We start from the raw sequence: 11,373 nt of genomic DNA on the forward strand, positions 1-11,373 counted from the left end.
GCCTCACATTCACTTAAAATACAGTGAAAGACAGATGCTCGCTTTCTTTATTTGCTGTTATATTCTTGGTTCCATTTTGATATTTGAAACACAGGAAAACAGTGCAAAGCCTGTGGCGCCTCGGCTTTCTCCCACCTCAGCAACCCACTGCGCTTGCAAACTTTGGACAGAGGAAAGGTGGGCGCCGGGACGCGAAACTACAAGTCCCAGAATGCACGGCGCCCTCCGCACAGGCGCAGCGGGGACCACCCCGGCCAGCGGGCCAGCCAGCCTGCGGAGACTCCCGGGTCCCCGCGCGGGACTGGGGCTGGGGGCGAACATCCTGGGCGGACCTGGCCGGCGCCGAAGGCTACCCCAGGAGTTACTATGAGGGCGCCGTGGAGCGCATGAGGAGGATGCGGCAGCAGGCGCCGTGGCGGGAGGAGGAGTAGGCGGTGGTGCCATCGGGAAGGAGCCGCGCGCGGGCCAGAAGGCTCCCCGAGGCTCCGCAGTGCCGCTGCCGTCGCCCCGGAGGCTCCACACGGGAGCCATGTAACCCTGCGGCGGGCTCCGGGCTGCTCCGTCCTTCCCTAGCTCCCGGGCTAGCGCGGCAGCGGGGCCAAGATGAAGAAGCAGTTCAATCGCATGCGCCAGCTGGCCAACCAGACGGTAGGCAGGTAGGTCACCCGCTGACAGCCGCGGGCCGGTGCGCGCCTGCGAGGCTGCATTCGCCGGGGCGCGCAGGTGATGGAGCCCGCCTGGCCTCCTGCCCTCCTTCCTTCTCTCCCTGCCGTCGCTTTCCCTGCGCCACCGGTCCCCTCGGGGCGCCGCTCGCAGGCGCGACCCCTCCTCTACGAACTTCCTAGACCTCGGAGCCTTTCTCATGCTCTGCCTGCTGCTCCCGGGCTCCGGTTGCCAAGCGCAAAGTGTGACGCATCCTTCACCTGCGTCCCCAGCTGCCCCTTCACCTCGTCCTCCCTGCCTTTCTCCGGGACTCCCTTTTCCCTTTGCTAGCGTAGCTTCCTGGAAACAGGTGTTTGCTCTTATTATGCTGAAGGCAGCCGAACCGCAGTCGCTCTCGGAAGAGTCCTCCGGTTCGCCGAGTTCAGGGCTTCTCAGAGGTCCAGGGCAAGTGCTGGGCCTGGTTGGCTTGGCCGAGCTGAGCCTTCCGACTGCCGTGTTTGTTTTCTGGGACTGTGACTGTACCGGATTCTGGATCTCTTTCCACCTGGGTTCGTTCAGGCGTTAGGTGGTGGAGAGAGGACCCGAAGGGGTGGGGGAGTGGGGGGCAGGGAAAGTGCTGGTGGAATGGCGCTGCAGTCGGCTTGGTCCTAAGACTGTTTCCAGTGGAGGGAGAGAAGCTGCAGAAAGGGATGTCCAACTCCTCAGGAAGATGAGATAAGCAGAGGATCACAGCCAGGTAGGGGAGGAGGACAGAGCCCCCACAGTCAGAAAGAGCCAGGCCCCAGGAAGCTGCAAGCCCCAGCCCCCTGTCATCACAGTGAAAATGGGCTACATCTGGGCTAGTGTCTCCAGGAGCTGCTCTGCAGCATGCTAAAATCTATTAACGTTACATAAGGATTCTGGTGGGTCTCTTCCAAAACCAGACATACTCTGAACACAGGATTGTCAGGTAGAGGGGATTTTTCATGGAACTTCTGCTCCTAGGGAGGGATTTCCGTTGCTGCTGTGGCAGAGGAATTCAGGTGTGCAGTTCTAAAGCCAGCAGAAAGCAGAGAACCCAGCCTTGGGTGCAATTCAAGTGCAAGCTCAACACCTCGAGGGCTCTCCACTAGGTTTACTGAGAAACCAAATACCTTTCTTGGGTGGGAAGTGGAGCCTTAGCTGGCATCGGGTAGGGTGGGGGTGGGGACATCCCTGGGGAATAGGGGACACTGAACTCCTATGTAAGCATACTGCCCTAATTACAGTGGGCATTTGAGGGCAGGGCATGCCATGGCTTCTTATGCTTCCAGGGACTCCAGATGGCTTCCAAGTTACAATGTCTAAAATTGACTTGGATTCATTTTCTTTTCCCAAACACATGTGCTGTAACATGAGGGAGAATTTATGAATAGCAGAGTCAGATTAGCCCAGGTTTCTGGCATGGTCTTGCTACAGATATAGCCTCCTGTGGGCTGCCTTTTGATATATTGGTTGGCGAAATAGTGTTTTCCTGTATTGGTGTTCAGTAGATGACAGTCAAGCTGACCTGTATTAAGGTCTTGACTTCTGCATCACCCTGCACGCTGGCATCAGTCATCATATCAGACCAACCAAGTGATCACTAGGCCCCTGACTAGAGACTTGGGTTGCTGGTCCCTCTTGGTCTTTGGCTTTCTTCAGTTCAGTGTTTGAATCGAAATGTTGGAATGTGTTTCTGCTTCCTCCCAGCCCCCCAAAACACAACTCTGGTGTCCCTTTTCAGAATTTGTTTAGAAGTGGTAAGATTTGTGAGCCTTGAACACAAAACCTTATTTTTCACCCTCCTCTGTGGAGGGAATTACAAAGGGAGAGGGGAAATTGGGTTTCAGAAAAAGTGGTCTTATTTGAAAGCACATTCTTGGAAGTACAAGCAGCTGGTCACCAAGAGGTACTTTCCACTTGTTTATTGGAACTCTGGTGGATGAGAAGGGCATGTGGATGAATTCTGTCTCTTTATTTGATGGCATCCATTGTGTCATGCATCAGGTAAAGTGAGGGCCAGTTCACTATTGTGTATCACTAATATGTTTCCAGTATAATGACATTCAGAGTGAACCTTTTAAAGTAAAAATCAGTTCATGTTACTTTGCTGGTTAAAAGCCTCCGATGGCATCTCATTGCACTTAATGTCCCAAATCTTTCTCATGGCCGACAAGACTGTACCTGACTTGACCCCTCTTTGTCTTTCCATCTTCCTTCTGTTCCACCTGCTCCTTATTCTCTGTGCTGCAGCCACAGTGGCCTTCCCTGCCCCAAGCACACCAAGCTCGCTTCCGTCTGGGGGCTTTATTCTTGCTGGTTTCCTCCTTTCCCTGTCTGGCTGAGCATGTGCTCTTTTCATCTGCCTCTTCTTCATCACTCAGGTCTTAGCTGGAAGGCCTCTGAGAGGCTCTCCCTCCCCCATTCACTCCCTAGACCATTGTCCTGTTCATTTTTGTCATATCACTAATCACTCTTTGAAGTGCTCTTATTTTTTCTTTTTTTCTTTTTTTGTCTGTCTACCCCCAATACAATGCATTGATCACTGTTGTATGCTCAATACACACACACACACACACACACACACACACACACATATGGTTGTAGGAAAAGTCATGATGCATTTTTGCAATGAAAAACATAGAAAAAATACGTCATGACTTTAACGACAACCCAATATATATATATATATATATATATATATATATATATATATATATAATTGCAATGCCTTATAGACAGTTGGAGCTCAATTCATGTTTACTGACAAGATTAAAACAGTTAGTTTACTGTAGGGTTCACCTGGGTAAATAAAAGTGGCAGCATTTACTTTATCTTATTGAGACTGTAGTGAGGCATGATCCTAACATTGCTTCTTAATGTCCGAATTAGTAGAAGCAACAGGATTGGAAGTTTGGAATTTAGGTGTGGGGTTGGTAGATCACTTCATTGGAGCTGCGTTAGCAAGGCCCTGAATTCTTATCCTTTTGTGTCTTTGAAGTGAGGACTTTCCTCTCTGAGGGAAGAGAGAGAGATGAGCTTGAGGGTTGCTCCTACTCACAGCTCCTCTCCCAGCTTGCCCTCCACAAGTTGCAGGTTCTAGAGTTCTGAATATGAAACTGCTTGGGATGGGATCCAGTCAGTTTAACAATGTAGGAATTGCCATGCTCTAAGTGGAGTTACTAGTGTTTTCCCTTGATGCGCTCACATCTGAGTAGAGAGAGTGTCAGCAACTGTGAGAAGAGTTTATAAAAACCCATTGCATTTAACTGGGAAAGTCATCTCCTCCTTGGTCTGCTTCTCCAGTCGTTGCATACGTTCCTTCCCCTCTCTGCCCCTTCACTTCCTTCCATCCCTTGGGAAGCATTCCCTGGCCCTTGGAGACGGGGCCACTGTGTGCCTGATGGTTCAGAGCAGCTCAGGCCTTTGAGTGGGGCAGATCTGGTTTGTTGCTTACTGACTCCAGGATATTGAGCTTAACTCTGCACATCTGTTTCCTCATCTGCACAATGGGAATAATAAGGGTTGCACTGTGGTAGTGGGCAGTGCCGATAGGAGATTACCTCTGAAAGTGCCCAACACAGTGGTCAGCACTGGGAAATGCTTAATAAACAATAGCTCCAAGTATCTCTGGGCACATGGTATAGCTGTTACTGGGCTGTATGCACTATGGCATGCACCATTCATTCATTCATTCAGTAAGTAAGTATTTACTGGGTGCTTCCTGTGTGCCAGGCACTGCTCTGGTTTGGGGAATACTGCAGTGCAGAGTAAAGGCATGCTATGGTTATATCATATTGTAATTTTTTCCCCCCATGGACGACCTGCCCTCTCCTCAGCATCTTTTTTTTTTAATTTTATTTTTTTAAATTAGTTTCAGGTGTACAACACAGTGCAATAGTTATACTTTTTACCCCTCAAAGTGACAACCCCCTCTCCCAATCCACTGCCCCACTCCCCCCATATCATACATATCTATTACAATTCCCTTGACTCCACTCCCACACTATACTCCACATCCCATGACGATATATATATTCGCTTATAGTTGACATACAGTATTATACAACATCAACTTCAGGTGTACAGTGCAGTGTTCAAGCCTCTACCCCTTCCATGAAGTGGTCTCCCTAATAAGACATGTGACCATCTGACACCCTACAAAATATTTACAACATTATTAATTATATTCCCCGAACTGTCTTTCATATCCCTGTGGCAATATTGTAGTTACCTGTTTATGCTGTCTAATCCCTTTTTCTTCTCCCTCGTCCCCATCCTTGTATTGTAATTTTTATCTTTTTTTTTTTTTAAGATTTTATTGGGGAATCGGGGAAGGGGAACAAAGTTGCTGTCCTTTTGTTCTTCAGTCGAGTTGTGGAGAACGTCGCTTCACTGGCCCATGTTGGTATTATGATCATTGTGCTCTTCCCGGCTGAGGCAGTTGGTCGCTGGCCATTGGACAGCCACTCACTGCAGCTCACGGTAGCTTATGGCAGCCCACTGCAGTCCCACTGCAACCTACGGCATTGCTGGCCACTCACGGCAGCCCAGCTCCAGGTCAAGCTGTTGTTCACCATCTTAGCTGTAGAGGGTTCAGCATCACTGGCCCATGTTGGATCCGAACCAGTGGCCCTGCTGTTCAGATCTTGTTCTCCCAAGCCAACTCTTAACCAAATGAGCCACTCGGCCGGCCCTAATTTTTATCTTTTATTTTGTATCTTTCCCACTAGACTTTATGCTCCTTGTGGGCCGGGGCAAGTGCCCTAATGCTTGACATATAGTAGTTTCTCTGGAATTCCTGGGCAACTGAATGACTGGGTGAGCAAAAGATCCATGTATTCTAGATAGGGGTGTAGTGCGAAGTAGTTCAAAGATGGGAGAAGGTCCTGACACTGCGCCTCTTTTGTTTGTTGATGGGAATTGGGGCTCAGAGGAGTGAGGCACAGCTGCATTGCTGGGCTTTGGAAGGACAGAGCAAGATCTAAGGGAGAAATTGGTTCTTGCCTGATTTATGATGCCTTTTTTTTTTTTTAACCTTCGAGAGAGTCTTTGGTTGTTGAGGTGAGAAGCACCCTGAAAGTCATAGAGTGTTTTTCTTGGAAGTGGCATTTGGTTTGTGGTGGGTGGACTAAGGCCCTGAACTGGAATGTAAAGACCTGCTAAGTGAAAGAGAAAATGGAAGTACAGTATAATCGGCACTTTGATCTGGTGAGGAAGATGATTTTTTTCAGTCTGCACAAAGGAGATCATCGCAGTCCCCAACGCAGAGGGCTATTATGTGGTTAAAGGGAACCTGGCTTATACCAAGTGCTCAACCAATGGTTGATGAAGTTCACTGTCATTTTCCTCTTCTGCTTCCCCATTCAATCCTTCAAAAATGGCTTCCTAAGATTCAAGGGCTTCTTGGAAACTGATTCCAAGGGCCACTGCCCAGTGATGGCTGTAAATGGACTCTGTGCTCTTGTGCAAAAATGGGTGATGTTCAAGGTGTCTGAGAGTAGGCGAGGAACTGGGGGAGGGGCCGCAGGACTGCTAGGTTGGAGTCTTTGGTTTTAGACACTGAGTTGGGGAGTGGAAGATGAAGTTTTGTCTACAGAACCCATTTTCCATTCCTAGACTGCTCAGCATGCAACACCGAGTGGGCTTGGTTTCCAGTTCACAGCTTAGCTGAGCACCACTGCTGCTTTGCAGCTCTCAGGACACAACCGCAGGGTTTAGGCATTGGGCAGTGGGACCGAGATAGATGCTGAGGATGCAGCAGCCTCTAGGAGTGCTGGTGCTGCAGGCGTTTTTGCTCAGGTCACAGCTGCTGAAACCAGTGAGGATTTTTTCCTTGAAGGTTTCTATGAGACACTGCCCTGCCCTCCTAGGAGCCACGACCCAGTCTGTAGCCAGGGAGAAGTCAGAACCAGTTCAACATTAGTCATCGGAAGGCTTTGTTCCCACCTATTAGCTCCCCTACTGTGCCTTAGACCGTCAGACCAACACAGGCCCTGCTGCGACTTCCTGTTAGCTCAGCACTGCCAGGCAGACCCAAACCTGTCCCTCAAGCAGCTCTGTGCACATTTACTAGGTCTCAGAGTGAAGTTTTTCATTGGAGTTTTAAGGAAGCCATGCCGTGCCACCTGCTGTGGTGTATATACACGAGAGATAAGAGAATGTACTCTCCAGCTGATGAATGGGCTAGCAGATCTGGAAAGAATATTCTTTGCTCCTATCTTCTAAGCTCCTGACTGGGCAGAGCTGCCGGCTTTCCGCCTTCTGCTGGGCTGCACTCCGCAGTCAGCCTGAAGCTGCCTGGATCCCCTGCAGGATTCTGTTATCCCAGACCTGCAAGTCATTGTGAGGGAGGCTTTCTCTTCAACGGCAATTAATGAGTTCCCCTTGCATTTTGCCTCCACCAAAGAAATTTATCAATTAATATTCTTTTATGATGATTGGTGATCAAAGCCTTTTTTTCTCTAGAAAAAGTGAATCAGTAGCCATGTGAGTAAAACAGTAATTTAATTTATGGTTGTACCTTTTAGAGTGGATTAGTAAGCATCCCTTTTGTTAACCATCAAGAACAAGTTATTTCAAAGGCTATATTGATAACAACAGCGAATAATATAATTATGCGTCAGCTTTGTTGAGTTCCTTGTAGGTCAGACAGAAGGTTGAGGGCAGGGAGCAGGAGAGTTAGGGCTCTCCTGTTGGGTGGAGGGCATGCAAGTAAGTTGGCACCAGGAACCCCACTGCCTTTGGGAAACAAGTGCCTGTTTAGCAATTTAAAGCTATCCTTTCTGTCCAGGAAGCAAATGTTTTTGCCTTCGTTTTCCAACTTTAGAGTTTATTTTTAGGATAAATGTTTATTTTCCCACAGAATTGGATTTCCTTTTTTTAACTTTCTTTTTGGTTACATAAATGATATTTGTTTATTGTAGGAAAGTTATAAACTTATGGATGGACAAAAAGGAAAAAAAAATCACCAATCTCATTACCTAGAGACTACCGTTCATATTTTGGATATAGTCTTCTGAGTTTTTAATAGGCGTCTATATGGTCTTTAAAAAGAGATAGAGACCATACTGTGTATACTATTTTGCAACGTGCTTTTTTTTCCTTTGTGAATAATCATCCCATGTCCATAACTATACCTCTACAGCATGACTTTTTGAGGTTATGTAATATCCCATTATAGTCAACCGATTTCCTTTTGCTAATCATGTAGCAAATATTTCTCAGTGGTTTGCTTTCCTAGGATGAAGGTAGAAGTGGAATTGCTGGGTAAGAGTATGTGAGTTTTTAAGACCATGTGAGTGTATATTTTATACATACAGACACACATATTATATATATATTCATCCTCAGTAGAATTGTCAGTTTCTTCTCCCCAACCCTATCAGCACATTCTGTTAATCACATGAATGAAAATAAAAACCTCTTTTCTCCTCTTTCAATTTCTAGTATGAGTGAGCATTTTTAATGTTTACTGGACATTTGTTCCTTTTCTGAATATGTTGAATATTTGTTGCCTGCATATGTCTTTGCCCCACTTTTCTAAATTCAAGTTTATAACTTTTCTTATTGATTTTAGGTAATTTTTAATAAACATATGTGTGCTTTGTCATATGCCACATACAACTCCCTGGAGTTATTTTCCCTTTTATATTTTGTTTTATGCCTTTTATAATATTTAGTGATCATTAATCTGTCCATTTATGGTTTGTGCTTAAATATTGTGCTTAGGAACACTGCTCCTAGCCCAAGATTACATAAATATTCATACATTTTCATTACCATTTATTTAATTTCATTTTACGATCAAATCTTTAATTTGTCTGTCATTAATTTTGGTGTATGGTATGAGTTAGATGTCACATTTATAGTTTTTTTTTAGTCAAACAGTTACGCTACTATCAAATTGAATGATGTAATTCATACCCACTATATTGAAATGTCATTATCACGTACTAAACGATTTTATCTACTTGTATCTATATTTAGGATTTCTACTTTGTTCTCTGACCTGTCTGTCAGTTCTGGCAGGAATTTGAGGTGGTTTCAGCTGCCCTGGTGAGCAGTGGTGGATTGGTTTGTCCCATGCTTTGGGTGGGAGGAGCATAGAGTCAGTCTAGGCCCCTCATCCCAGCATCCTCCAGGGCAACTCCTTCACTTGGTAATTAGAACTCACTAAATTTGCCTAAGGATCTTGCTGTGCCTTACCCACAGCTAATGTACAAATTTCTCCTGTATCAGAGAGAATTGGTTATATTTTCTTGGCCATTCTCATTTGTTTATTCTTCAGTATTTTTTTTTAATGTGTGTGTGTGTGTGTGTGTGTGTGTGTGTGTGTGTGTGTGTATATATATATATTAAGATGGGGAAAATGGACACTTTTACAATATTGAGTGTAATGAGAATTCTTCCCCTTTGGCAATAGGGTATGTCTACTCATGTCTGTTTATGATCCTATAAAATGATTTTTGTTCATTTAGCTCCTGCATAATTTTGTTTTTATTTTTAGGTAATTTGTCATTGTCATTAATGTAGCCTTAATGATTGGAATCTTTTGTTAAGTTATATTTTCTTACTTTTTATTGCTGGGATAGAGGAAAGTTATTGACTTTTATATAATTATCTTAACTACCTTGATAAACTATCTCATTACTTTTAAGTACTTTTTGAAAAGTTGAATCTATTGTATTTTCCAGGTAGACAATCACATTTTTTATAATTTTGCTTCTTCCTCTTCAGTATTTATATTTATTTTATTTTATTGACTAACTGCATTGTCTAGGACTTGTAGAACCATGTTAAAATATGTGGCAATATATGGACATCCATGTCTTTTATTAGTCTCCATGGAAATATGCATGATAATTGGAGAGATTTTGTTTTTTAATCATGTTACATACTGCATAATTTTATTATTTTACATTGAGTTTTTCTTTGGTGCCAAAGTTAAATTTAATTATACTACCATGGTCTTTAAAGATAATCATGTTTTCCTCCTTTTTTATTAATATATTCACTCAATAATTCATGCCATAAATATTTATTGGGCACTGACTATGTTCCAAGCAATGTGTTCTGTGCTGAGTATACACCAAGATAGAGTTCCTACCCATGAAGAGCTTGTGTTTTAGGTTCTTGAATCTCAGTCAATTTTCTGAAGTTGAGCTCTACTTGTTTTCTTGCAATCATTCTTACTTGAGTATGTACTTTTTAATATTCTGCTAGATTTAGCTTATTGGTGTTTTATTTAGGATTTTGGCATTCAGTATTCATAAATGAGAGCATCTAATTTTTTTTCTTTGGTTATACTTGTTAAGTTTTGAAAACAGTATAAAATTAACTGTCTACTGTGTACCTTGCCTGTGCAATCATGAAGTAGTTCTTTGAAGGTTAAAAACAACTTTTCCAGGACCTTTTTTAGAGGTGGTTTTGATAGTTTTCCCAATTTCTTAATAGTTACTGGACTATTTATGTTTTCTTTCTTTTCCTGTGTCATTTAAGAAACATTTTATAGAAAAACATTTATTTTATTATGATTTTAAAATTTAATAGACTCTATTTTGAGTATATAGTTGTAGCTCCTTTATCATCCTAATTTGCATTTCTCTCTCCTTGTACATACACCATAACTAACATTGCCAGAGGGTTTTCTTCCCCACATCCTGTAGAATCAGCTCTTAGATTTAATCTGATCTTTTTTTTCTTTATTAGCTCCTGATCAGTGTATTCTTCTTCTATTTGTCATAAATTCTTTTAAAAATTTTAATTAAAAAATTAATTCCTTCTGATTTCATTGGACTTATTATTGTCCTAGTCTTTAGTCTTCCATGTTGTATTAGTCAGGATAGGTTAGTCTCTGCAATGGTAATCCATGCGCTCTGGAACGTCAGTGGCTTAACATAGCAAAAGTTTATTTTAAGCTCATGTGAAATGTGATGGGAATCAGGGGACTCCCAAGGGTAGCTCTCTTCCATGGATTCAGTCTACATCCACCCCCTACCTCACACCCACATCCACTCCCTTCCCAATTTCAATATATAGCTTTCTGTCACTGCTAAAGGTGAAGAGAGAATGTAGAGATGGCGTATTAGCTCTTAAATGCCTGAGGATGGAATTTACAGATGTCACCTCTGTTCATATTTCTTTGGCTACAACTAGTCGCAAAGCTCCCCTGGATGTGACTAGAGATGGGGATGGGGCATCTCTACCACTTGACTAACTAGGAATGTTATCTCTCTTGTCTCCTATTGACTGTCTTTGAAATCATTCTTGTACTCCTGCTTACTACAGTCCCTTCTGCCTTGCCCTCTTCTCCATCATGCAGCTAAGAGGTCATTCTTTGTCTCCATCATGGGAGGGTAACTATAGATTTTCATAGATCCTTCAGAGGGGAGCATCTTTAGGATAACAAACTTTTCTCCTGCTGATATACACTGTCATGTCAAAATTAGTTACACACACACATGATATGACAATTAAGTTCGAGAACTCATCCTAGAAAAAGTGCTACATACCTCATTCCTGAATATCACTATGGTCACCTTTGAAGTACTCCCCTTGGGAAGCTATACATCGTTGCCAGCGCCTAGTCCACCCTTAAAAGCAACTTTGGAACTCTTTTTCTGGAATGGCCATCAGAGCTGTTGTTGTATTACCCTTGACATCCTTAATGTCATCAAAATGTCTTCATTTCAATATTTCCTTTATCTT

At 43.7% G+C, this 11,373-nt stretch overlaps 1 protein-coding gene across 7 annotated transcripts in view; it reads left to right on the plus strand.

Moving 5' to 3' along the window:
- The first annotated feature begins 244 nt into the window (after window positions 1-244).
- Window positions 245-11,373, plus strand: part of ARHGAP44 (Rho GTPase activating protein 44) — a 174,420-nt gene continuing 163,291 nt past the window's right edge. For all 7 annotated transcript variants that reach the window (XR_002123895.1, XM_019641507.1, XM_019641503.1 and 4 more), the window contains exon 1: window positions 245-656. Coding sequence is in view for 6 of the 7 variants with exons in the window: in XM_019641507.1 (XP_019497052.1) it covers window positions 604-656 (53 nt within the window). In the remaining variant the exon portion in view is untranslated. The remainder of the gene's footprint in view (window positions 657-11,373) is intronic.

This window comes from Hipposideros armiger, unplaced genomic scaffold (assembly GCF_001890085.2).
Source record: "Hipposideros armiger isolate ML-2016 unplaced genomic scaffold, ASM189008v1 scaffold_61, whole genome shotgun sequence".
NCBI lineage: Eukaryota > Metazoa > Chordata > Mammalia > Chiroptera > Hipposideridae > Hipposideros > Hipposideros armiger.